Raw genomic sequence first — 27,853 nt, forward strand, 5'->3', positions numbered from 1 at the left:
TATCACGTAGCGCCGGCCTAAATCTGACCACAGCCAACGCCACCTCTCCTAAGTCCCTCCTCTTTGTGTCTAATTTGCATATGTGTACTCTATTTCCCCCCAAATCCCCAAAACATGCTAGCTTGGCTAATATTATGCTAAATTGCCCCTAGCAACAATTAGTTATAGTTTGTCTTCTTGGCTGCTGTGATTGGCTGGCCACCAGTTCAGCAGGTCCACTGCCTGGTGAAAATGGTTAATTAAGTGAGATAGGCTCCGGCACCCCCTGCGAACCTTCTCTGGATATGTATTACAGAAGATGAATAGCATAGTATTGTTTGTCATTTTTGCAGTATAGATAAGGATTTTTTTTGTTTGTTTATAGGACATGTGTCAAAGTGGCGGCCCGGGGGCCAAATCTGGCCCGCCGCATAATTTTTTGTGGCCCGGATAAGTAAATCATGAGTGCTGACTTTCTGTTTTAGGATCAAATTCAAATGAAGAGTATAGATGTATATTAAATTTACTGATTTCCCCCTTTTAAATTAATAATTGTCATTTTTTTAATCCATATTTTCAGTGTTTTTAGTTCAAAAATTATTTTGTAAAATCTAAAAATATATTAAAAAAAAGCTAAAATAAACATTGTTTTAGATCTATAAAAAACGGAATATTCAGGGCTTTTAATCCAGTTCTTTTAATCCATTTATAAAAAAAATATTTAAATATTGTATCTAAAATTGTCAAATTTGACATCCTTGGTTTTATAGCCTCGAATTTACAGGTCTTACCCATTATATACATCATTTTAATTGTATATTATTCTTTCTCTTCTCTTCAATGATGGAACAACTGACATTAATCTTATCTTGTCATCCATTTTCTACACATCTGATACGTTGTTGGTGTAAAGGTCACAAAAATTGAACCAGCGCCGACCGAGACGAGGTTTGACCTCATTATAGTAGGTTCAAATCCCCCCCTCACCCAAAAAAACGGAATAAGGCGCCACTTTAAATTGTTTAACAGAGTTAAAGCAGACCGCCTAATTGGATTACATGTAAATGCCAAGTGATTAGCTCCACTGTAAACTAATTTCAAAGCACATCCGTTTTAAAAAGGTATGGAAAACATTGATTTTTTTGTGTGTTTTGTTTTGTGTTCTGTGTTTGTGTGTTTAGTCGTGCGCCGTTTTTGGCGTGTGCTCGCTCATGTCCGATGAGGTCTGCTTGTCTTAACAGTTTCTTATCATCTACTTGCATGGAAGTCTTCGCAGTGGTCTGGATCGTTTAGATACTAAGTCCAAGGTAGGGCCGCCGTCAACTGTGCTAACAAATTTAGCTCCCATGCTAACAAGTATACCCTTTGATTATGCTAAAGTAATAGTATTGTTTTAGTAGAATGCAATTGTGTTAAGATACTAGTGAAGATAAAATGTGGGTTGCCTGCTTGGTGATCATGGTTAGGCCAGATAGGCTCTGGCACCCCCTGTGGATATTGTGTAATTAAGTAGTACAGAAGATGAATAGCATAGTATTGTTTTTGTCATTTTTGCATTATAGTTTAGGATTTTTGTCCTAAAAGGGATTTTTGTGCTGTTTTGTAACATTTTTTTTTTTATTTTGGGGGATTTGCGGGTCAGTTTTTGAAGATTTTTGCTTGGTATTTTATTTTGGAGGATTTGCCCATTTTGTCGTGTTTAGTTTAGGTCATAAACTTTGTTTTTTTTTTTAAATTTTTTACTGGGTTGTATTTGTTGATGTCCGGTTGATTATCAAGGGGGGATTTTTAGGTCATTTCCTTTTTATTTTGCGGCTTTTTAGGTTGATTTCCGGGTCATTTTGGGTTCATTTGAGAACACTGTTAATTTTAGAGGGTATTTGTCAATCGCTTTATGTTCATTTTTCGGCATTTAAAGCCACTTTATGGTCACTTTATGTTCTATGATTAGATTTCCTTTGCATTTCTGGATGCATAATTTAATGGAGTATTTGTTTATATATGCATAAAAAGCCAAAAATGATCAGATATGGATCTCTAACCGCCATGTTTATTCTCTCCAGCGTTAAATCGCCCGCAAGTGATTGTTTTGAATCATGTAGTGCACATCAGTGTATCTCCGCCATTGTAATACGATCATCTAATTCAATCAAATAGCTGGCAAAATCTTACCACACAAATTCCTTTGCTTGTTTTCCACAACTGCAACGTTGTAGCTATTCAAGTATGATCTGGATTTTTCATTTTTGATTCATTTCCTGTTTTGTTTAGGGGCTTACAGATAGTCGGACCCCCTTTTTTGACAGTGTGTGGTACTGTTTGGTCACTTTTTGGGTGAATTTAACAGGCGGTTTGGGAAAACAACAAGTTGACAGGGTGGTCTACCAGGGTGGGCTTAAGAAATAGTTTGAATTTTATGTACATTTGATTTTGATTATATGTTATAATAGGTAAATAGAAAATATTTTTGTGTCGGATTCAAGGGAACTTTTATTTGTCTGCATTTTTTTGCTTTAAAATAGAACAATTTTACTTGTAGAGAGAGCATTTGGTAGTCTGAAAAGGACGCCATTTTCTAGAGAATGGCTCCGCATCGCCGCCGCTTTTGTCCTAACTGAAAAGCAACCATTTCCACTCTAATTACAACGCCAACAATTTCTGCTTTGTCCATTTTTAAAAAAACTTACTACTGTATAAAAGAATCGCCAAGTGCAGACTCCATCATGGCCAATTAGGTAATTTTAGAGTTCCGACTAGACTGAAACGTTGTTTGCTTTCAAAAAATGTCTACACGAAAAAAAATGGCATTTGAGTCTAGAACCAGGGTGTCAAAGTGGCGGCCCGCGGGCCAAATCTGGCCCGTCGCATCATTTTGTGCGGTCCGAGTAAGTCAATCATGAGTGTCGACTTTCTGTTTTAGGATCAAATTAAAATGAGTATAGATGTATATTAAATTTCCTGATTTTTCTACTTTTAAATCAATAATTGTCATTTTTTAATCCTTTTTTTTCTGTTTTAAGTTAAAAAATCATTTTGTAAAATCTAAAATTAAAAAGAGTATAGATTTATATTAATTTTCTAGATTTTCCCCCTTTTAAATTAATAATTGTACTTTTTAATCTATTTTTCTGTGTTTTTAGTCCAAAAATCATTTAGTAAAATAAAAAAATATATAAAAAAAAGTTAAAATAAACATTGTTTTAGATTTATAAAAACTGAATATTCATGGCTTTTAATCCATTTATAAAAAAAAAAATCTAAATATTATCTCTAAAATAGTCCGGCCCACATTTAGTAATGGTTGCTCATATACATTTAATTTTTAATTTTTTTTTTATACAAATCTAGCAACAAAATCACATATATTATTAGCATGTAGCCACCACTTTTGTTTACATACCTCCACGTGGTGTTGTTATGTCAAAAAGACTAAAAACCGGCCATGGCGGCATACCCGCACACTAGCCAACTTGCAGTATATTTTTTGTATACTTTTTCTCTTTCCAAATGGAGTTATATTTAGGTTAAGCCTTCCATAACAGACCTTTTTTTTTAACCCTCTTTATGTCATCGTTGCGGAATGAAACAAATTGTTCATTCATAACCAAAAAATGCCGACCCGCATTCCTACCGCCGAAGCACTTGAGCCTTCCAGCCGCATTTAACGCCCGCCCCGCCCCGACCCGCCCGGGTTTCATGTTACATAATGTCACCCCTCGAAGTAAGCCACTCAATGTGGGAGCCTCAAATCTTAAAAACGTCCCCCAGGAGACAATTTGGATTGCTTAGTAGTACTTGCGTTTTATTATTATTATTTTTTAATAGCTTACTGGTGAGCTTACAACATTTTTTTTTGTACAATGAACAGAAGCAATTGAAAATCTCGTGACTGGAGATGTCATGATCACTTTTTTATTTTTTTCCCACTAGAATTTGAGTCACTTGATTTTGAGGATTTTTTAGACATAGGCATGTCCATTTTTATTTTGGATTTTAACGAAAATTAGTGAAGCAGTGCTTGAAATTAAGTAGAAATATTTAAATATAGTTAAGGTATTCAGATATTATCTTTAAAATATGTTTTGGATAGAAATGGGAGCTAAAAATCTGTTTTTTTGGCAGTATTTTTATATATCAGTTTTTTTTGTTGTTGCACTTTTTGACCTTTAACAAAGTTCATTATAAATAGATACATTTTAAAAACTGCTTTACCCAATTATTACCCACAAATGACCCAATTTTTGATCAAGTAATTGGATCTGGGACATCCTTTTTGAATAAAAAAAATAAAAAATAAAAAAATAAAATAAGGTAGTTATTCACTGTTAAAAAGTAAGATGACAATCACTTTTATTATTGTTATTATTTGCTTTTTAAAACCAAATTCAAATACATTTCCAGGCTAGTTTTTTTTGCCATTTGGGTGCGACACGCCTGCCATTTTTTTGCCCTTGTTTACACACTGACAGCATTTTTGTGCTGGCAACCGACAGATAATACAAGCCGTGTAGTGCTCACCACTTTTCTAAGCAAACAACCCACTGACAGAAAATTTGACTAAAATGTGTAGTCGTTTTGAGCCTTTTTAGTTCATTTTTTTGTATTTTTTTTGTACTGCAAAGTATAACTACAGCTTCACCTCAAATAGCCCGACATGCTCGCAGAGGAGATGTGTCCAGATGGTTAGAAAGGACGTGCCAAAGGGGGTGGGTGGGAGTGACGGCGGGGGTTGGGGCGGGTCGGAGCGGGTCATTGGCTGGCTAGCCCGGCTTTGGCTCCCGGGCCTTGAGGGCGGGGCCACGGTTCGGCGGATAGCGGGCCAGCCGAGTGCAACGAGGTTATGCTGTCAGAATGTTGAGATCTGCACGCCGCGTTTGATCTATTGCTGCTCGCAATCCAAACATACTAGACATGTGGCGAAGGGGGCGGGGCCAAGGCACTGGTCTTTTCACCTTGACTACTTCGGAATTTGGTTCAAAAACTCCAATGCGGATGACCTGTTTTCACATTGGCAAAGGGTTGCCAGATATTTGAATGCATTGACCCTCAAATGAACCAGAACTGCCCTAAAATGGAACTGTTTTTTTTTTTTGTAGTCCCATTTTGTGAACGGCCAATCGTATCGGAGCTATTGCGACGTTATATTGGAACAAAAGAAGGGATTTTTGACAAAGCAATCTCAAATCCTGTAATCCTGTTGCAGACAAATTGTATTTTACGTAAAGAAACGAAAATGTGTGTTAGGAGAACTGCTATACTATTTGCGCCATAGCTGGCCCCGCTAGCGCCGTTAACGTCAGCGCTAACGGCTATCCTCAGGCAACGTCTGGACTATTCTTGCCTCTTTACGCAATTATGTTTTGTCTTTTAGTAATGCCTGTCCTTCTTGGACTGTATGTCTTGCTTGCCCGGTCTTGCTTTGAACAAAAACAACTGGCTGTGGATGGTTTTTCCAGTTTTTTGTGGGTTATAGGTCAGTTCAGAGGGTGGATTTTAGATGTTTTGTGCCATTAATGGGGCTGGAAATAGGAAAATAGTGAGTTAAATTCTTATTAATTGAATTGAAGTGAATTAAAACCAAAAAATGTTTTTTTTTGTAGTTTTTGGTGCTTAAATGATGGTTGCCAGGTTTATTCACAGGAAGAAGTTTCATTTTTTGGGTGGACGAATGGGAACGCACGTGTGAGATGCCGCCAGGGTGCCGTGAATGTCGCACAATAATGATAGACAACAAAGATGTTGATGAGTCGGCCATTTTCTCTTGTAGTATTATTTTTTGGGGGGTGGGGTTTTTGCAGGAGGGGTTTTATTATAGATTGGGAATTTGGGGATTTGGATGGAGGCTTTTTGTAGAAGATTTAAGGACTGTGGGAATTCTGTTAAAGTTTGTTTACCTAGTTTGACATTTGATTTTTAGCGTTAGCATTGCGTTCCTACTTTTTAATCAAGAGTAACTCCAAATGTCCTTTTTGTCTTGACGCTTAATGCAATTATCTCCACTTGGAGTTTTTGCGTCAAACCTATTAATGAATTATCTTCCACGGATTCACTCTTTTAGGGATAAATTATCTCATCCTTCACAGAGAGAGGACAAAGGGGAGCATTCACCTCGTCATTTTCGGGAAAAATGTCCGCTTGATTGGATTATCCATGGCTGTTTGCTTTCCACTTTGGCATTGTGTACTTGTTTATGTGAAAGTATTTTTTTCACCAGTCTGACCCGGTGTTTTTTCTTTTCTGCTTTTCCCTGTGGTGTGGTTTTTAAAGATGGCGGTGTGGATCCAAGCCCAGCAACTCCAGGGAGAGGCTCTCCATCAGATGCAATCTCTCTATGGTCAGCATTTCCCTATCGAAGTGCGCCATTATCTTTCCCAATGGATCGAGGGACAACTCTGGTAAGCCCCCGGCGTTCTTTTAGGGTAACATTACAAAGAATAGCCACCCGAATTGCGTCCAATCGGATTTTCTCCACGGCTAAACGAGGCCGAGTCCGATTGGATCTCAATGTCTTAGTTATGGAAGATTTTTTGGAGGAGATTGGATTCACTTTTTAAGAGATTCAATTCCACGTGGTGCTTTTATTTGTACTTAAATTCCGATAAAAGAGACCTGGGGGCGGAGCTTTGGGGTTTGGGTGGCTAAGGGGAGGGGCTAAAGTGCAATTTTTACTTTATTAGTGTCTTTAAGTGGCTATATATACACAGCTGATAGCATCGCTTAAAAAAATAATGTTAATTACTCTTGTAAAAAGCATAAAAATACATTTCAGGGTTTTGGATGCATGTGTCTTTTGGCCACGCCCTCACAGCTTCTAATTTGTCAGCTTATCTGTTTCGCAGTCATTCATTCTTTGGCTTTTTGAAGGAGATTGGATTCACTTTTTAAGAGATTCGATTCCAGGCAGTGTTTTTATTTGCATTTTTATTTGTATTTTAATCACGATTAAAAGACGTGAAACCCTGGGGGCGGAGCTTATGGGTGTGGGGGTGGCTCTGGGTGACTAAGGGGAGGGGCTAAAAAGGAATTCTCACCATACCTTTGTCTTTAAATGGCCGTATATACATAGCTGCTAGCAACCCTTTAAAAAATTATGTTAAAAACTCTTGTAAAGAGCATAAAAAGACATTTTTGGGGTTTTGGAGCATGTGTTTTTTAGCCACGCCTTCATAGCTTCTGTTTTGCCAGCTTCTCTGTTTCGCAGTCATTCATTCGTTGGCTTTCCACAAACTTTTCCCAGAAGTTATTGTGCAAGTTTTGAGTTTTCATCATCACTTGTAGACCACGGTTGATAGCTTGCCATAAAACTAAGGTCATCTGCAGAATCTGGCCCCCCCATAACCAGTCAGACCCGCCACCGTTAAATTTGTCTGTCTGGAGAAGAAGCAAAAAAAAAAAAAAAAGTCTTTGAAGGCTTGCTCGTAAAAGCGTAGCAAATCCGCCTTGCGTTTTATCTTGTCCAAATTGGACAATTAGTGGGGGGTTTTGTACTAATGTGAAGATGCACTTTGTTATAGCTCAATATAATAATGATAATAATAATAATTCTTACGTGGATGACATTATGCCGAGAGAAAAAATATTTTGGTGATGGAAAAAAAATGGAGTTGCTCTTTACCTCGTTATTCTTTTCACTGAAGTCAATCTTACTTATTTAAAATTGATGTCGATTTTTTTTTGTAGTGGAACGCTGCCCATAGAACACAGAATAGAACACATAGACTACAGACAGAATTTGATTGGATTGGGTAACTTTATTCATCCTGTATTTGGGAAATATTATTGTCATAGTAGCAAGAGGGTGAGAATACAGACACAGCAAAATATATTTTAGACGTAAATAGATGGGTATAAATAAGTTAATAAATAAATACATATATAAATAAATATGTAAACACGTAAATATATATAAATAAATTAATAAGCGTGTTGTATATATATGTATATACATGTACATACATATACATATACATGTAGTATATGTATATTTATATATATGTATGTATGTCGTATATGTATATTTATATATAGTATGTAGTATAAGTATATTTATGGGGATATACATATATATAAATATACATATATTACATACATACATACATACATATATATAAATATACATATACTACATACATACATATGTATAAATATACATATGCACATATATACATATATATAAATATACATACATATATATAAATATACTTATACATACATATATATAAATCTACATATGCATATATATAAATGTACATATACATGCATATATATAAATGTACATATACATGCATATATATAAATATACATATACATGCATATATATAAATATACATATGCATACATATACATATACATACATATATATACATACATATATATAAATATACATATACATACATACATATATATAAATATACATATACATGTGTACATCTTATCTGGTGTGATAAGGTAAAGCATGTGTTGGTCCATTTGTCTAATGCAATTACTCCAATACGTGTATACTTATTATTATGAAGTACTGCTACTTTTACTTGAGTAAAAGACTCATTTGGCTACTCTACCCACCAATAGAATTCCACTCCTTTGCCTCATTTCAGGGACAACATCGACTTGGAGAACCCACAGGAGCAGTTCAAGGCCAAACGCTTACTGGACGGCCTCATCCAGGAGCTCCAGAACAAGGCGGAGCATCAGGTCGGCGAGGACGGTTTCCTCCTCAAAATCAAACTGGGACACTACGCCAGCCAACTCAAGGTAAGGAAGCGGCCTCCAAAAGTCTCCAAAGAGCCCGAATCCCGCCTCGAGCTGTCGTGTAGCATTCTTTAGCCAATTTTTTTCTTCTTCTGGAAGAGGACGTCCCATTTGGCATGGCCCTTGTTGATGTCTTTAAAAAAAATGTTTTAGAACACTTTGTATCCACTGGAGGAAAAACAAGAGGACGGTCCAAGTGGTGCTTGGCCAGCGCTGCTATTTATGATCCCTTACTCTCCAAAATCCATTCTTCTCGCCCTCCTCCCGGAAACCAAGCACAGATCCGGGTGAAGGTGGATTGGCTAAAGTGGAATCTGACATTTTCCATTTTAGGACATTTTTATTTTAGGGATGACAAAATGCATTGTCGTTGGGATTTGACAGGATAAAGTGGAAGGTAGAACTATAATAATGGACATGTTATATAGTGACTAGAGTAAATAGAGTAATGACTGTTTCGACTCGCATTTTACGCATTTTATTGTTGTTTTTTTTGAAGGAATGCAAGGGTGAGGGAGAGAAATAGGCACTTTCTTTGTTTTTGGGCGTAGGGATGACAACTAAAAAAAATGGCTGCTTCATTCATGGCTGAATCGATTTAATTTGCTTGCTGTATTCTAGGAATGCATGCATAATAATAATAATGGGAGCTCGAGTTTTTTTATTTTTTATTTATTTTTTTAAGGTCACAAGGCTGATTCATTGATTTCATCGCAATACGTTAGCATAAATGTGTTCCGTCAAGGTGCGGGCTAATTAAGTTAGCTCTTAGGAGATGGATTAGTGGGAAATTTAGTTTTTTGTTTTTGAGTGATTTATATTTTGGTTGGATTTAGTAATGGCTAAAAATTTGGTGGAATGCAATTTCTTGGGACATAAGTTAAAATGACAACACTGTGAGTCTATGTGTTTTTTGTGGGAAGATAAATCTGAAATTTGGTTAAAATTTGACCCAGATTTAAAAAAAAAAAAAATTCATAGGCACCAATTCATTCAGAATAACCTTTGAAACTAATTTTTACATTTTATTTGCCTCAAAAAACCTATTAAAATCCCAAATTTTCACATTTAAACTACTTAAAACTAATGAATAACCCAATCACTTTTTAATTGAAATGAATTATAAACCTATCACCATCAATTCCTACCAAAAAATGCAGAGCAGGTTTCAACTACTTTAGCCATTAAAGCGAAATAAAGATGCAAAACGCCGTCGTATTCCAACAAGTACGTCGCTCTTGAAAAACGGATGTCATTAGTCCCCTCTAATATGCTTCCCCGCGGCCGAGAAACGTCTGGACGCGAGCAAATTGGCCAACGCGGCGTCGGCCATGCTGGCCTCGTCAGGTTTTAACGAGACTTTAACCGTGGCACATGTTCTTCTTGCCTTTCAGAGCACGTATGACCGATGTCCTCTGGAGTTGGTGCGTTGCATCAAGCATATTCTCTACACGGAGCAACGACTCGTACGAGAAGCCACCAACGTGAGTGTGTGAGGGCGTGGTACGACGACAAAAAATCCAGAGTCGAATCCAGATATGGAAATTAATCAAAATGGCAACAAATGTTGCATTGAATTGGGTTGGGAATTCAAAATGTCTTTGGTTAAACTCTGTTTATCGTGAAATCCATTGTAGTCTTTAATTATAGTTAATCACAGTGTTCCCTCGCTACTTCGCGGTTCAGGTATTGCGGACTCAGAGCTTCGCGGATTTTTGGGGGAAAAAAAAATACAAATATTACATTGAAACAACATATTTTATGTTTTTTTTGTTATAACATGAATTTCACTCTCTCTACCCGTATGCTATATGCCAAAATTCAATTTTTGTCCATTTTTTCTTCAATTTTTTTTCATTTTTTTCAATCTTTTTTTCCAATTTTTTTTTCAATTTGTTTTCAATTTTTTAAAAAAAAAAATCCCCCCCCTGTATACAGTACACCATATACTATATGGTGTACTGTATACAGGGGGGTAATTTTTTTTAATTTTAAAAAAAAAATTGAAAACAAATTGAAAAAAAAATAGAAAAAAAATTGAAAAAAAATTGATTTTTTTTGGGGGGGGAATTAAATTCAAATTAAGCATTTTTGAAGGGGAATCCCAACTTTGCGGAAATTCACTTATCCCGGGTGGTCCCGGTCCCCATTAACCGCGATAACCGAGGGAACACTGTATAGTCGATATTTTGCAGAACTACAAAAATCTACAATCGTCACGCTATGGCACGAAGTTGTATTTTTGTGGGGACTGTTGGAATCCGCCAAGTCAGGATTTATTTCGTTTTTAAAACCACATTTGGTGTAATTTAATCCTCAAGCCAAATTGAAGAAAAATAGAATCATTGTTTTGATTTTTTGGGGCCTTTTGTTTGAACTGAAAGAAATAAGGCAAATATGGCATTTTTTGCATCATCTACACCGCACATTTTTTTAAAGAAAAAAATGCAAGCCTGTCCCAAAAAAAGGACGCCAACGTATGTTTCCCAGCTCTGTTTTTGCTGCCAATCCAATATTTGACAAATTATAAAAGGCACGAAGCGAACATCTGAATCTGGCTAACTCCTGGCGCCAATTGATTATCTGTCACATCGCCGTTATCCTTCCGTTGGATTCCTTCCCTCGTTCTCAGCTGTTCTTTTCAACGATACTTCCAAATTCTCAATCTTGCCCTTAAAAACATCTTCTCCCATGTGACAGTCCAGCTCTCCAGTGAGTGGAATGTTGGACAGCTTGTCCCAAAAGTACCAGCAAATAAACCAAGCCTTCGAGGAGCTTCGGTTACTGACCCAGGATACGGAAAACGACCTGCGCAAGCTCCAGCATAACCAAGAGTACTTCATCATCCAGTACCAGGAGAGCCTGCGCATCCAGGGTGAGAAAAGAGTGGCGGAAAATCTTTAACACGGGGAGGGATGTTCAAATGGAGGATTCAGCCTGCGGCAAATAATGAAAATGTCATTTTACCTGGCTCGCTTTTCAATAGCCTGCATTCTGTCGAACATCTCAACGTTTTATATATTTATTTATACATTTATAAAATGTTGAGACGCGTGACAGAATGAAAGCTTTTCTAAAGCGAGTCAGATATTTCCATTATATGTATATGTGTGTATATATATATATATATACATATACACATGTATATGTATATATATATATATATATATATATATATATATATATATATATATATATATATATATATATATATATACACACATTATATTCTTTGTTCCACTTGCAGCATTCTACTACAAAAAAACATCAATTTTAACTCAGTCAGATTGACCTTAAATCTAACATCAGTGAAAATAATATACATCTACATAATCCATATACATATTCATATTGATATACATATACATGTATATGTACATGTGTATATATGTGTATATATATATATATATATATATATATATATATATATATATATATATATATATATATATATATATATATATATATATATATATATATATATATATATATATATATATATATATACACACATATACACATACATATACACACATACACATACATATAGACATACATGTACACATATACATATATACATATACACATACATATACACATACCTGTACACATATAAATATACATATATACATATATGCATACATGTACACATATACACATATACATATACGTACACATATACACATATACATATACGTACACATATACACATATGCATATACACATATTCATATCCACATACATATTCACATACATACACACATATACACATATACATTTATACATATACACATACATGTACACACATGTACACATATACATATATACATATACACATATACATATACGTACACATATACACATGCATATATACATATACACATATACATATACATACACATACATATTCACATACATATACACATATACATTTATACATATACACATATTCATATAAATATGTCTGTGTGTCTGATAGACTGATAGATTTTCTTTTTCTCCATAAATGTCAGCCCAACTGTCCAGCCTGACCACGCTGCCTCCGGCCGAGCGCCAGTTGCGAGAGCCCACCTTGCTGAGCAAGAGAGCCACGGTGGAGGCGTGGCTGACCAGGGAGGCCAACACACTACAGAAGTACAGACTGGTATCCATCCACCTTGCTCTTCTTTTCCCGCTCGCCGATACGACGGGTCGCCGCGGGAAACGTTGACGGAAATGATGTCGTCCGCTGTGGTCCAGGACTTGGCCGAGAAGCACCAGAAAACACTGCAGCTGCTGAGGAAGCAGCAGACCGTCATCTTGGACGACGAGCTCATCCAGTGGAAGCGACGGCAACAGCTGGCGGGCAACGGGGGACCGCCGGAGGGGGGCATGGACATCCTGCAGTCCTGGTGAGTCGCACGCGCTTTTGCACGATTTTCCAGAATCCAAAGACCAGTTTGAAAATTTTGATTGGGCGAGGTCACTGGCAATTTAGATTTTTTGTTGTTGTTTTTTTGTGAGTTTTTGGAGACTTTTTGTGGGTTTTTGGAGACTTTTTTTGTTCCATTTTTGGAGACTTTTTTTTTGTTCCATTTTTTAGAGACTTTTTGGTCAATTTTTGGAGACTTTTTGTTTTCCATTTTTAGAGACTTTTTGTTTTCCATTTTTAGAGACTTTGTTTTCCATTTTTTAGAGACTTTTTGGTCCATTTTTTTGAGACTTTTTGGTCCATTTTTTTGAGACTTTTTGGTCCATTTTTGGTGACTATTTGGTCCATTTTTGGGGACTTTTTGGTCCATTTTTGGATACTTTTTGGTTCCATTTTTGCACTTTTTGTTCCATTTCTGTTTGCATTAGGTGCGAGAAGCTGGCCGAAACCATCTGGCAGAACCGCCAACAAATCCGAAGAGCGGAACACCTGAGACAACAGCTTCCCATCCCGGGTCCCATCGAAGACCTCCTCAACGAACTCAACAGCACCATTACAGACATTATCTCAGCCTTGGTTACCAGGTAGCTAGCTAAGTGCGCGGGGGGATGGGTATGGTATTCTATAGCGAAAATAACACACGCCGTTTTGGTCATAAAGATTTTTTTTTACCTAGAAATAATAACAATAGCTTAACAATAGCATCCTGCTTCTTTTCATTTTTGGATGAAAAGAACATATTTTGATCACAGTTTGAAAATAAAAGGGGAGCTTAATTTTAAAAATAGGGGGCGAAATTTCATTAAGAAAAACAACAATCAGATCTAAAAGAGCAAAAAAATGAGACTTCTTATTATTTGGTGAATGAAAAGTTATATTTGTCAATCATGAAGTGAACGTTCCAAAAATTATGTCTTTATCCTCAAATGAGCAAAATTAGCCAAACATGCAAAAATTAAGTTTTTGTTTGTGCATACCTGGTTTAATTTATTAAGGGTTTAACAAAGTACAGCATGTTCTATTACACTAATTGGATAATGCGTCCTTTGGCATGGCGTGATACTCATGAACCAATCAAACGTTGACATTTTTTCATTGATATTTCTTCCATTTTAACTTATTCTATTTATTTTCTGACCTTTGTGAGTCAGTCACCTCTCAAAAGAGTTTTTACATCCTCATGAAATGACAGAATCTTGTCAGAGTATTAAAAATTAACGACTATTAAAACTATGCAATAACAACCATTACCTCTGCATAGTCGATACCGACAGCCAGGACAAAATGGTAGTTTAGAATCGTTGTTTTTATCATGAGACGAGTTGGAATACGAAATTAGAGCGTTAATAACCCGACTTTCCCGTTTTTTTTTGACCCATCAGTACCTTCATCATCGAGAAGCAGCCGCCGCAAGTGCTGAAAACGCAGACCAAGTTCGCCGCCACCGTCCGCCTGCTGGTGGGCGGCAAGCTTAACGTGCACATGAACCCACCGCAGGTCAAAGCCACCATCATTAGCGAGCAACAAGCTAAAGCTCTGCTCAAGAACGAGAACACCAGGAAGTAAGTTTGGATTTATATTTATATCCAAGATTGTCAAAGTCGCATAGCTAGCATAACATACCATGACAGAAAACATGTTTAACATCCTTATGTTATGATCAAGTGAAGATTACTGCTAATTTATTTTAGCTAACATGTGGACACCACCAAAACTAATTATTAGCCTGGAGTAAATATTTAAAAATAAATAAATAGATATATAAAATGGCAATGGCAGAATATAAGATATGATAATTTGATGTCCAATAGGGGGTCGCTAAATATTGTTTTATGGGCCTCAGTTGGCCCGTGGGTCGCATGTTGGAGAACCCTACCATACAAGAGTTTGAAATGGGCCAATTAAAAAAATAATCCCATTTTACTTTTTACGTATGTTCTATTTACAGCTTAAATGGCATTGTTTCTTTTAAAAAAAAAACTTGTTTATGATGTTATTATAACTGGTCATTTTTACATAATGGTGTCTACCAATGCATATTAATTAGCATTAGGCTATTGGACATTTTAAAAATGAAATGTATTTTATTCCACTGAATGATATACGTAGAATAAGTCATTCGAGCGGTGGCACGTTGGTTAAGTGGTTAGCAGATCTGCTTCGCAGTTCTGAGATCGAGGGTTCAATCCCCAGTGTTTTCCTATGAAATAACCTTCAACATTGTTTTTTTTCCGGAGGACTTTTCAAAATATACCGACTTTCTCTAAATAAATAATTAAATGTATATGATTTGACATATAAAAAAATAATAAAATAAAATTCTTTAAAGATCCACTTATGATAATAGCTTTGTATACAGGACTGGGCTGGAACCCCTCAACAAGCCCTCAAAAAGCCTCCACGCTGAATGCACTTTTAGCACCATTTTGCCGCTTTTTTCCCCCGGTGCCAAAAGCACCCGGAGAGAAGCAGCAAGCGTTTCAAGCAAAAAGAACACATCATTTTCAAGATGGAAATATATCAGGCAGAATTTCAAGCCAAACAAATGGATAAATTACATAACCTAAGCAGTATTATTCATGGCCACACACACACACACACACACACACACACATGGCCTGTAATTTTTCCTCCATTTTTGCTTTTAGCGACAGCAGCGGAGAAATTCTCAACAACAACTGCGTGATGGAATACCACCAAACTACCGGCACCCTCAGCGCGCATTTCCGAAACATGGTGAGCGTCCAATCACAATTCAGGAGGGAACAACATCAATTTTTTGTTGGTCTGTAATGGGTTCAAGGAGTAGGAAAAAAAGGCCTTCTGATTTCCACATGGAAGGATTTTATCTTTATTTTATCTTATTTGGGCTATGTGCAATGTACAAACAATGTCTATTTGTTCACTTTTTTTTTCTCGCGTACGCAGTCGTTGAAGAGGATTAAGCGCTCCGACAGGAGAGGAGCCGAGTCGGTCACGGAGGAGAAGTTTACCATCCTTTTTGAGTCGCAGTTTAGCGTTGGGGGCAACGAACTGGTCTTCCAGGTGAAGGTGAGTCATAAAGAAAATACAGACATGGCCATTTGAGCATAAAAAAAACAACTTATCTTTTATAAAGTGAGAACATTTGGATTGCCATTTGGTACTCAAAGATAACTAGTCAAGTTGTATGTATTTATAATGTATTTGCTGATAATGTTGGTTCTGATGCTATTAGGTCCAGACTGAAAGAAACATGCATTGAATTCAATTGAAATGCATTGAATATGAAGTAGAATGAGATTTAAAGATACACCACAAAGTGCATAAATAATAAGAGCAAACAAAGAAATAATTACAATGAATAATCAATCAATCAATAAATAAGTAGTCTAATTAATAATGTCAACTTGATGTCATGTGGGCTGGACCTTTTTAGATATAATATTTAATATTTTTTAAAAATTGGATCATATGACTGGATTAAAAGCCCTGAATACTTTTATAGATTTAAAACAATGTTTATTTTATTTTTTTTATAAATATTTTTAGATTTTACAAAATGATTTTTGAACTAAAAACACAGAAAAAAATGGATTTAAAAAATGACAATTAAGCTTTTTTTTTTAATATATTTTTTGATTTTACAAACTGTTTTTTTGAACTAAAAACAGAAAAAATGATTAAAAAATTACAATTATTAATTTAAAAGGAAAAAATCAGGAAATTTAATATATATCTATACTCTTCATTTTGATTTCACCCTAAAACAGAAAGTCAGCACTCATAATTTACTTTCCCGGGCCCAAAAAAATGATCCGGCGGGCCATATTTAGCCCCCGGGCCGCCACTTTGACACCTGTCCATGACCATGTTTGTACATTTGCCCAGACGCTGTCTCTACCCGTCGTAGTCATCGTCCACGGTAGTCAAGACAACAACGCCACGGCGACCGTCCTGTGGGACAACGCATTCGCCGAACCAGTAAGTAACATTTCCACCAAAAATCCCATCTTTTGAGCCAATGAAAAGGCCCCGTTATGACCACCTCTGCCCACAATCCCCCACCAAAAAATACCCATCTAAGAGTCTCCTTCCCAGCTATGCCTTTTTCCTTTTTTTTTATCCTAAAGAAAAATTTCAAGTGCATTTGAAGTCGAGGATGTGACATTTTTTCTAACGACCCGCCGAACAGTCAGCGGTCGTTGGAGCGCGGCAGGTGGCGATAGATACCCAGAAAATAACAGCAGCGGCGTGGATGGAAAATGTTCACACGTCCGCTGGCCCTCGGCGGGGGGGCAACATTTCACACTGGCCGTCGATAATTGTAGCCCACCGCGCGCAGCGGTGACCCATCATCCTCCGAGGCAAACATCTCTACCTGCTTTGGGGTCAAAAGGTCAACCCTCACCCGCGGGCTGTCACGCGCCGGAGAAGCGGCGCTGTGACACGTGAGGCGCTCGATGGGTCTTTTCTATCGTTTTGATGATCTATTTCAGGATTTTTTTTTTAAATTGAAAGTTTAAATATAGCTGGAAAGACCCCTAAAATGTGGATGTTTGCTACTGTAGTAAAAGATAGTTTTTGGGAGTTTTAGGCCTCGGAAATAAGCCATTTTGTGCATTTTTGTACTCTTTAACTTTCGTATTTTTTGTTTTATTGAGTTATATTGATTTGCTATGAATGTTTTAGGTTATGTTATTATATTCATGCAATTAGTTGTGAGTATAAATGGGGAAATTATTTGAAATTACTTGGGAAAAAATGAGATGAGTTGAAGTTTAATGCAAATTTGTAACAGTTTTTGATCAATGAGACTCAATTAGATCATTTGAGTAGTTTATATTGTTATATACAGGTTGTATATAGGTTATATTATTATATACATACAATTAGCTGAGTGTAAAAATGGGGAAATTAATTGGAAAAAATGAAATGACTTGAAATTTAAAGCAATTTTATAACATTTTTTGGTCAATAAGACTCAATTAGATCATTTTAGTAGTTTATATTATTATATACAGGTTATATATAGGTTATATTATTATATGCATACAATTAGCTGAGAGTACAAATGGGGAAATTATTTGAACTTACATGAAAAAAATGAAATGACTCAAAATTAAAAGCAATTTAACATTTTTTGACCAATAAAACTCATTTAAATCATTTGATAATCAAGTCCCACCCCAGTTTTATCAATTAATTAATTTTCTGTACAACTTAGCATACAATTCCTCCCTTATCATAATTTGGACATCTCCCAGCTAATTATAATAATACCTAAAATTGCGCACCAATACATTTAAACAACCAAATTTTTTTCCCATACGCCTCGCATTGTCTAAAAATCGGGCTCAATTTCCGACAGAATCAATCTTTCCTTTTTTGGTATGTGTTTTTTTTTGGGGTGGGTTGCATAGTGGCAATATACCAAATTATTTTTTTTTTTTTTTTTTTTTGAGCAAATCTGCTTTAAATATTATTTAATGGAATTTTGACCTTTCCTGACCTTTCCTGACCTTTTCTGACCTTTCTTGACCTTTAGGGCCGCGTGCCATTCCTGGTTCCAGACAAGGTGATGTGGCCTCAGCTGTGTGAAGCCATCAACATGAAGTACAAGGCAGAAGTCCAGAGCAATCGTGGACTCTCCGAGGAAAACCTGGTCTTTCTGGCCCAGAAGGCATTTGGCAACGCCAGCACCAGCGTGGACGACGACCGCAACGTGACCATGACCTGGTCACAGTTTAACCGAGTCAGTATCCTCGTGATTCTCGCCCCACGTCGTCGTCTCAATGTGTCGTTTGTTGTACGATTTCAGGGCGTTTATTTCCCCTCCCTTCACGCTTTTCCCACAGGCCCAAAATTAGCCTAAATTAGCAAAGCGTTCCAAAAAAACAGCTCAGATTTTCCAAGATGGAGCCACGGGCCAAACTCATTATGTTATAATACCATAATAATATTTGGGTAAGATTTTCTTACCCATCTGAAATGGCTACTGTGCGATTTTGCGCATTTCTTATTTGAGTTATGACCTTAATTATCTGCTCTCTTTTTTCAATATGGTCTCAAATATCCGTGAAGACAGTAATTTACACAGAAAGGGTGCCGTAGAACCAATAAAATACAATCCAGATGAAAAGTAGAGATTACAAACATTAAATACACATTATAGTAAAATGGAGAACAACAACATTTTTTTTCAGATAAATATAGCCAAAAAAAAAAAGACCATCAAGTAAACTTGCATATTAGTTGAAAAAAAGTGCGACTTATAGTCCGGAAATACGGTAGCTGTAATTAAAAACAGAAAAACAGTGATTTTTTTTAAATTTTATTTTATTGAATGAAGCATTTTTTGGGAGAAACTAAACAAAATATAGTCCCTGATTTATTCATGTTAATGTGATGGGACCACAGCAAAATTGGAAAAAAAATGCAAAAAAACGAGAGACATGTCTTTGAAGGCAGGACAGCGGGATTGGATTTTTATCGGTGTACGTATTGACTTTTTTTGTATTGTCTCCTACACTTCAGGAAAGCTTGCCCGGCAGGAACTTCACGTTTTGGCAATGGTTCGACGGCGTGATGGAGTTGACCAAAAAGCATCTCAAGCCGCACTGGAATGACGGGTGAGAAGGACAAAGAGAAAGACCAATGGGAGGAGCTCACTTGACACACACTTGACTATAACGCCTTTGTGTTTGTAGCGCCATCCTGGGCTTTGTCAACAAGCAGCAGGCTCAAGACATGCTGATGTCCAAACCCAACGGCACTTTTCTCCTGCGCTTCAGCGACTCGGAGATCGGCGGGGTCACCATTGCCTGGGTGGCCGAAAACCCCAACAAAGCAGGTAGACCAACGTCAACAAAAAACACTGAAAAATTCCAAGTACATGAGTGCACCCTAACCCCCTAACCCTCTAACTCCTAACCCTATAACCCTACTATGAAGACCCAAATTATAGTAGGCACTGGAAAAATAGTAGGGAGTGGAAAATTCCAAATGAATTAATAATAGTAGGCACCGGAATTATAGTAGGCAGTGGAAAATTCCAAAAATAATGAATATTAGTAGTAGTAGTACTATTATTCCGGTGCCTACTATTATTAATTCATTTGGAATTTTCCACTCCCTACTATTATTCCAGTGCCTACTATTATTCGGGTCTTCATAGTAGGGTTATAGGGTTAGGGTTCATAGTATAACCCTAACCCAACCCTAACCCAACCCGAACCCACCCCTAACCCAACCCTATAACCCTAACCCAACCCTAACCCTATAATCCTATAACCCTACCCAAACCTAACCTTACCCCCATCAAATAAATTTGTGTCTGTGGAAAAAAAACAATACAAATTATTATTAGTATTATGTAAAGCAAGTGTGGCAAAAATAATAAGACATGGATTAATAATTGGACCAAAAGCAACTAGCCATTTTGGCTCTAGAGTCTTTTCCATACCTGCCAGATCACAGTTGCTTTAAAAAAATGAGATTAAAAAGCCTTTGAAAGGCCTTCGTTTACGATGTAACTCACTCTATTTCACATGCTAACTTGAATTTGAAACCCCATATTTTTCCTCAAATGTCCACATAACCACCTGACAGACATTTTGCATTCCCAGGCGAAAGAATGGTGTGGAACCTGATGCCCTACACCACCAAAGACTTCTCCATTCGCTCTCTGGCCGACCGCATCAGCGATCTCAACCACCTCCTCTTCCTGTACCCCGACCGGCCCAAAGACGACGTTTTTTCCAAGTACTACACGCCTCCGCTCTGTAAGTAACGACGCCGCGACTCTCTCGGGTGGGCTCCCCGGCCTCTCAAGACGCTTTTCCCTCCAACGTCCTCCCTCCCTCCCTCCCTCCGCAGCCAAGGCGGTGGACGGCTACGTGAAACCGCAAATCAAGCAAGTGGTACCCGAGTGAGTCACCTCCCGCCGCCTCCTTTCGCGTTAATGACGGAATATCGATCCCGCATTACATACGGCAATTACGAGGACGCACGCCGCACGGTCGGGGTGGGGGAGGGGCCAATTAATAACGGCGAAGGGCTCCTGAGCCGGTCGGTCCTCCGCTCATCATTAAGAGTTAGCCTCGTTAGCCGGGAGAGCGCCGCGCAGGCCGTAATGACGCCGCGGGGCGCCCGAATCACGTCGCGGACGGTTGCTTAGACGACGGGCCGAGACGAGGGCTTTTGTGTCGTGCAGGTTTACCACAGCCAATCCGGATCCGGCTAGCGGGAACCCCACCTACATGGATCACGGCGCCTCGCCGGCGCCGGTCAATCACCCCCACGCCTACGGCTTGTACCCGCCAATGTGAGTCATTGCGCCGCCGAAAAGGATAAAAAAGCCAATAAGATTTAAACTGGTAACAAGTATCGTATTCTCTGGACTATAAGTCGCATGTTTTTTTTTCATAATTGATCCAAGTTTACAAATATATTAAATTTCCTGATTTTCGCCCTTTTTGAATCAATAAATTTTGTGTTTTTAGTTCAAAAATCATTTTGTAAAATCTAAAAATATCTTTAAAAAAGCTAAAATACACATTGTTTTTGAGCTATAATTCAATTCATTTTGGCAGCCTAGTTGGAAGACATTCAAGACGTAATTGAAACCCAAAAAATGAGTTTGACACCCCTGCTTTAGCAGGAGCGAAACCATGCTGGATGGCGACGGAGACTTTGACCTTGACGACACCATGGACGTGGCACGCCACGTGGAGGAGCTCCTACGACGACCCGTGGAGAGCCACTGGGGCGGACAACAGTCGTGACCGAGACGCCCAAGCGGCGGCGGCGGCGGCGGACATCTCTCACGGTTTTCAATTCCAATCATCTCGTCCCTTTCACTCTTTCCCTTCCCTCATAGCTATAATGTGAAATATTAATAACGGTTGTCTTTCTCTTTTTCGTTTTTTTTTTGTTCCTACGTGACGAGCATCTGACTCAAGATGAACGTTATTACGTGTGTGGAAAAAGTACTCGTACGAGAATTCAATGCAAAAACCGACAGTGTTACAATCGTGGTTAAAAATAATAAAAATAAATAAATAAAACGCACGGAGAAATTGTGACCGGACGTTTGGTCCCCGGACTTTTCGGTCCCCGGATGTTTGGTCCCCGGACGTTTCGGTGCCCGGACGTCTGGTTCCCGGACGTCTGGTTCCCGGACGTCTGGTTCCCGGACGTCTGGTTCCCGGACCTCTGGTTCCCGGACGTCTGGTTCCCGGACGTCTGGTTCCCGGACGTCTGGTTCCCGGACGTCTGGTTCCCGGACGTTTGGTCCCCGGACGTTTGGTCGCCCGGACGTTTGGTGCCCGGACGTCTTGTGCCCGGACGTTTTGGTCCCCGGACGTTTTGGTCCCTGGACGTTTGGTGCCCGGACGTTTTGGTGTTTGGACATTTGGTCGCCGGACGTTTGGTCCCCGGATTGATTCGCTCGCTCTCAAAATTTTAATCATGAGAGAAATCCAAAAATTAAATATCAAAATATATAGATGCGCTCAAAAATACAAGTAATGAGCATGAAAACCATGTAATCTCTTGTTCTCAAAAGTATAATCATGACAAAACTTTCGGGGACCAAACGTCCGGGTACTCTTTCTTTGGATTTGACACGCGCCAGTGTACAAAGACGTTTTTGTTTTGGGGGAAGGCGGATTTGAATGAATGTCCCTCTTAACTCCGAGATTGTTTTTTTTTGGTCATTTGGACAAGCACCCACCCACCCGCCAACGTTAAAAAGCAGCCGACGTGCTTTTTTTTTTTTACGAGAACTCACCATTTGTTTTTTCAGATGGTAGACGCTTTTCCACGCCGGTCCTCTCAGGTCCCGCCCACTTTCCTCGTGCCCTCCTCGTCGTCGGTGCTGCCTCGCCGTGGCCTTTGGCCATCTGTAAAATAATTTTAAAAAATGCGGGAAACTGGTTTACATGGCAACTTTGACGAATGCTCACCCGATTCCATCGCTCGGTACGTACTCAAATTCGCTTTTACGTGAATTAAAATCGACTCAAATGCGCCGAAACAAACAAAAAAACAATCAAAAAAGGAGTTTAAAACAGAATGTGACAAATTTGTGTCTGAAATTTTATTCTTTGGCGAAGAATGAATCTTTTTTGGAATGAGTGCTATTGTCTTGTCTGTCTACATTTGTTGCTGCACAATTTGTGTGTTCATTAAAGTCAAATTTTATCTTATTGGACACTTAAAAAACCAAAAAAAACTAAAAAAATGTTGCTAAACAGCCATACGTCGTCTGGTACAGTCGTTTTGTTTTGAGTACCACACGCTTGCTTTTGTTGTCTAAACTTCTAGTGGAGTTATTATGGCCTGCATCGTATACGCTCCATAAATAAAGTCAGTGTCCGACAACATAAAGGTCGCACAAAAAAAATAGCGTCTTTCTCAGGAACAAAAAGAATTGTGAATTCATATACAGAATGTAAATTTGAATTCATCTTTTCTTTTGTTTTTCTTCTTGTTTTGACCCACGCTGACTTTTATTTTAGGAGCTTTACGTCGTGTTTGTGCATTGGACGATTTCCCATTGAGAGACAAAATGTGTGTGTGTGTGTGTGTTTGGAAATAAGAAAATTATAGAAAGTTTTTATAAAGATGTTCACCTGGAGCCCACATGAAGAAGACATGTCGCTACTAAATAAACGCTGTATTTTTTAAGTTTTAGGCCTAGTGTGGGTGTTTACAGAAAAGCTAGTATTCGTTTTTAGGAAAGAGATTTATGTAAATAAGATAATCAATTATTTATTTGAAGCTAGTGCTTGTAAAAGGATAAAAAAGCATTTTTTTTTCCAATTTAGGCATGACAAATTAGTAGAGGTACTCTGCTGCTATCTAGTGGATTAAATATCTAACATTGAAGACTAAATTATATTGAGGCAATTTTTTTTAGATCATTTGTGGGTATTTCTCACTAATTAAAATTATTTAATTGGTTACTGTCCCTTTAAATTTGATTATTTCTATTGAATGGCTACTTTTAAATGGATTACAGAAGTAATATTCCTATTATTAAAAATAAATGGGGGCGATGTGTTTTTAATATAGTAATATTTTTTTAGTTAGTGTGGTATGTTTTCTTGGCTAAAATATATAAAATAGAGTATATTTTAAAAATATATGCACATTAGACTTGACCTATAGTATCCTATATAGGTTTATATTCCTATTAAATAAATATATATTCATTTAAATCTGTTAAAGCAGCTGAATAGGACTTCGAATGTATTCTCTTGCGTTACCTATAATGACCACCAGACGTCAGTAAAATACAGTAAATCAAGCTGTAGTTTTTCTCCTGCTAAGAGCTAAAAAATCAATGACATTTTTTATCCTAAATGTTCCACTTCAAAGTTTTTGCCAAAAGTCCCCAAAATTCAGGGGTGTCCAAACACGGGCCTGCGGGCCAACTGTGATTGGCCTGCATACAAATGAGGAAAATCTCTTTCAATATGGCCCAGGTAAGAATCTTAAATTCAGTCTACATACTGTTTCTGTCTCATTAAATTAAAGTAAATTAAATTAGCAGGTCGCCAAGCCACACCAAGATTTCTGATGCCGCCATCTTGATGGATGCCAGCTTTGAGGACATGAGGCACCGTTTCCTGCCCGACGATAAATCCTCTCTTGACCTTTTGACCCCATCCGTCCCCCATTTCTTCCCCTCTGGCTCCTCCTTTTGGAATCCAGCTGGGATAAACAGAAGTAATCAATAGGATTCTATCATCAATCCAAAGCAGCTGCAGGCGAAAAAGGTGATTTTACAAAATGATTTTTGAACTAAAAAACAGAAAAAATGTTTAAAAAATGACAATAATTGATTTAAAACGGGGAAATCAGAAAATGTAATATATTTCATTTTAATTTGATCAAAAAACAGAAAGTTGGCACTCATGATTGACTTTCCCGGACCGCAAAAAATGATGCCTCGGGCCAGATTTGGCCTCCGGGCCGCCACTTTGACACCACAATCAAAAATTTCTATGAGTTATACATGTTTACTTACTCTATTTGATTGACAGCATTTTTGACCATGGACGGATTCACCGGGGTGGCATTGAGGGGCAAATGCCCCCCTAAAAAACAGGGTAGTCATAAAAAAAATGATGTTTGAGCACTCTTAATATAGCCTGGCAGTTTGGGGCAGCGCTTTTTTAAAAAAAGCATCTTTTACTAAATAATTTCTGGCGTTTCATAATGCACGAGGCAGGAAAGGAAGGCATGACGCAAGTGGCGGGGTCTCTCAGCTTCTTCCTGTCTCCCAGAACGCACTCATGTTCCGACGTCATCGGCGTTCTTCACGTCATTTCACGTCTCATCACGTTTGTTTATGCTTGGGATGTCCCCATGATGACGACCTAATGCGTTCAAATGGGGGACGTCCCTCATTTGTACTGTTGTGGCTACACATGGAGACACTTATCGTCGTTGAGGCCTTCAGAGAAAACCTGGCGTGGTGACCTTTGACCTGCTAACTATCCACCCCCCCTGCCCTTTCCCTGTATATAGTGCTGACCTCCCAATGTAATTACCACGATTGATTACAATGATAATATGTTACAGGCGTGCTTCTTGATTGTTTTCTTCTGTGAGTGGCAGACATTTTTAATGAAATGTTCTTTTTAGGGTATCGTTTATGTTTTGATAGTCATTGGAAGTTTAAAACATGCTTATTTTATGTTCACTTTTGTCAAAATTAATATGTAATCAACTACTTAGGCTTGTATACTTTAGGGCAATTTAGGACCATTTTAGATATAATATTTAGATTTTTTTTAAATTATAAATGGATTAAAAGAACTGGATTAAAAGCCCTGACATTCCATTTTTTATAGATCTAAAACAATATTTTAGCTTTTTTTCAAATATATTTTTAGATTTTACAAAATGATTTTTGAACTAAAAAAACAGAAAAAAACAATTAAAAAATGACAATTATTGATTTAAAAGGGGGAAAATCAGGAAATTTAATATACATCTATCCTCTTCATTTGAATTTGATCCTAAAACAGAAATTCGGCATTCATGACTTACTTTTTTGGGCCACACAAAATGATACGGCGGGCCAGATTTGGCCCCCGGGCCGCATATTTGACACATGCTTTCGGGCATGCTAGTTTTTCAGCTTTGTGTACGTTGCAGTTGTGTGGGAGGAGAGTAGAAAACAAAAGTAAGATGATGTGATAAGCAATTATAAAGTGTTTCAGGTTTGAAATACGCCCTATTTACATTTGTTCCACCACTGGACTACTCTATAGTCCAAGTCCGGTCCTTGAGAGCCTCAATCCATTCTGTTTTCCATTTCTCCCTTCTCTACCACACCTAAATCAGTGATCAACTCATCAGCAAGCTGTACACAAACTTGATGCCAATCCAGATGATTTGATTCAGCCGTGTTGATGGAAGGAGAGTTGCAAAACAAACCGGATCAAGACTCTCATGGACTGGACTTGAATTAACAAAAAAACTAGAATGAATACATCAAAATTACAGCTGTATTTATAGATTTAATAGAAATTTCAAATGTGATTTTAATTGCACTTTTTGACACGTTCCAGGAAATGAATCGTTAACTTGTATATTTCGTCATCAAGGACAACAACAACCTTGGCCAAAGCTGGCCTTGTAACGGAGCTGCTTTGCTCTACTTTACGCGCACGCGCATGCGCACGGACGCCAAGCACGAGCGGTACCAAGCACGCTCCGTCTTGAATTTGTCCCGCCGATGCACACCGGTGTGTGTGCGCATCACATCGCTTCTCTCCGCGTGTTTGCCAAAAAACACACATCAGGACGACGACGACGACGCCGGTTCAATTCCAGCACGAGTTGGAGTTGCAATCCGGCCGTTCTGGAGGAGAACACACTAATTAATATACACGATCGCACGCGGACGGAGCCATCGGAGCCGGTTCCATTGCAGCACAAGTTGGAAGCTTGGAACGGGAGCAGGACACGGACACGTACACGCGGACGCTGCCGCCCCCGGAGCGCTTCGGAGTTGCGGGGAAGGAAGGAAAGGAAGGAAGGAGCGGAGGAGGGGGAGAACTGCATTGGAACCGGCCGGCGTCTGACAGTTGACGGCTGCCTCCTGGTTCGTCGCTCCCGGGCGCAGCCAAACAATTCAAAATCTGTTTCTATGGTGCGGATTTAAAAAAAAAGTCCATGGGCCGCTACCGTGTCGACGCCAAGGTTCTCCGGCTTGTGTTTGTATGAACCATGGCAGGGATCCATGCTTCTTCGGATCCGTCGGGACATTTTGTGGACTTGAGCCGGCAGACGCAAGCCTCCGGCGGCAGCGGAGGTGGCGGTGTCATTAGCCCCGGCGGTGGTGGAGGTGGCCCCGGCCATGGCAGCAGCAGTAGTCGGCCCTTCCTGGAGGTGTCGGCCGGTGCTGCCCGGGGCTATGGATCCGAGGCAGTCTACAGTAACGGTCGCTACCGGGAGCAAAGCAGCCCGACTGGAGGAGGCGTTCGAAGCCGGGAACCGTCGGTGGAGAGGAGCCAGGGAGGAGTGAACACACCTTGCGGCATCATGAAGGTTGGTGATCATGGTTGTTGTAGTAGTAGTAGTAGTAGTAGTGATGGTGGTGGTGGTATGTAGTAGTCATCTCAAGGTGACATCTAGGATTAGGCGTTGTGTATTGTGCATTTATTGTCATTCTTGTAAACTGAGGGGGTGGGTTATAGATATGAATTATTG

The 27,853-nt window shown here is 38.5% G+C and overlaps 2 protein-coding genes across 4 annotated transcripts in view; both read left to right on the forward strand.

The window, feature by feature from the left end:
• Nucleotides 1-22,293, forward strand: part of LOC144208597 (signal transducer and activator of transcription 5B-like) — a 28,077-nt gene extending 5,784 nt beyond the window's left edge. The window contains exons 3-21 of one of the 3 annotated variants that reach the window (XM_077734528.1): nt 1,161-1,286; nt 6,247-6,374; nt 8,577-8,733; nt 10,125-10,214; nt 11,431-11,605; nt 12,744-12,874; nt 12,970-13,121; nt 13,570-13,725; nt 14,524-14,703; nt 15,790-15,877; nt 16,070-16,192; nt 17,012-17,104; nt 18,669-18,875; nt 19,658-19,752; nt 19,831-19,973; nt 20,749-20,904; nt 20,999-21,050; nt 21,336-21,446; nt 21,780-22,293. In XM_077734528.1, coding sequence (XP_077590654.1) covers nt 6,247-6,374; nt 8,577-8,733; nt 10,125-10,214; nt 11,431-11,605; nt 12,744-12,874; nt 12,970-13,121; nt 13,570-13,725; nt 14,524-14,703; nt 15,790-15,877; nt 16,070-16,192; nt 17,012-17,104; nt 18,669-18,875; nt 19,658-19,752; nt 19,831-19,973; nt 20,749-20,904; nt 20,999-21,050; nt 21,336-21,446; nt 21,780-21,906 — 2,364 coding nt within the window. In that variant the 5' untranslated portion in view covers nt 1,161-1,286 and the 3' untranslated portion in view covers nt 21,907-22,293. The remainder of the gene's footprint in view (nt 1-1,160; nt 1,287-6,246; nt 6,375-8,576; nt 8,734-10,124; nt 10,215-11,430; nt 11,606-12,743; nt 12,875-12,969; nt 13,122-13,569; nt 13,726-14,523; nt 14,704-15,789; nt 15,878-16,069; nt 16,193-17,011; nt 17,105-18,668; nt 18,876-19,657; nt 19,753-19,830; nt 19,974-20,748; nt 20,905-20,998; nt 21,051-21,335; nt 21,447-21,779) is intronic. The other 2 variants (XM_077734527.1, XM_077734529.1) reach the window with 2 other exon arrangements.
• Nucleotides 22,294-26,835: 4,542 nt separating this feature from the next.
• LOC144208595 (inactive phospholipase C-like protein 2) overlaps nt 26,836-27,853 on the forward strand; it is a 43,081-nt gene continuing 42,063 nt past the window's right edge. Inside the window, exon 1 of the mRNA XM_077734524.1 lies at nt 26,836-27,691. Within this exon, the coding sequence (XP_077590650.1) occupies nt 27,371-27,691 (321 nt within the window). The 5' untranslated portion in view covers nt 26,836-27,370. The remainder of the gene's footprint in view (nt 27,692-27,853) is intronic.

Source organism: Stigmatopora nigra, chromosome 15 (genome assembly GCF_051989575.1).
Source record: "Stigmatopora nigra isolate UIUO_SnigA chromosome 15, RoL_Snig_1.1, whole genome shotgun sequence".
In the NCBI taxonomy this organism is placed as follows: Eukaryota; Metazoa; Chordata; class Actinopteri; order Syngnathiformes; family Syngnathidae; genus Stigmatopora; species Stigmatopora nigra.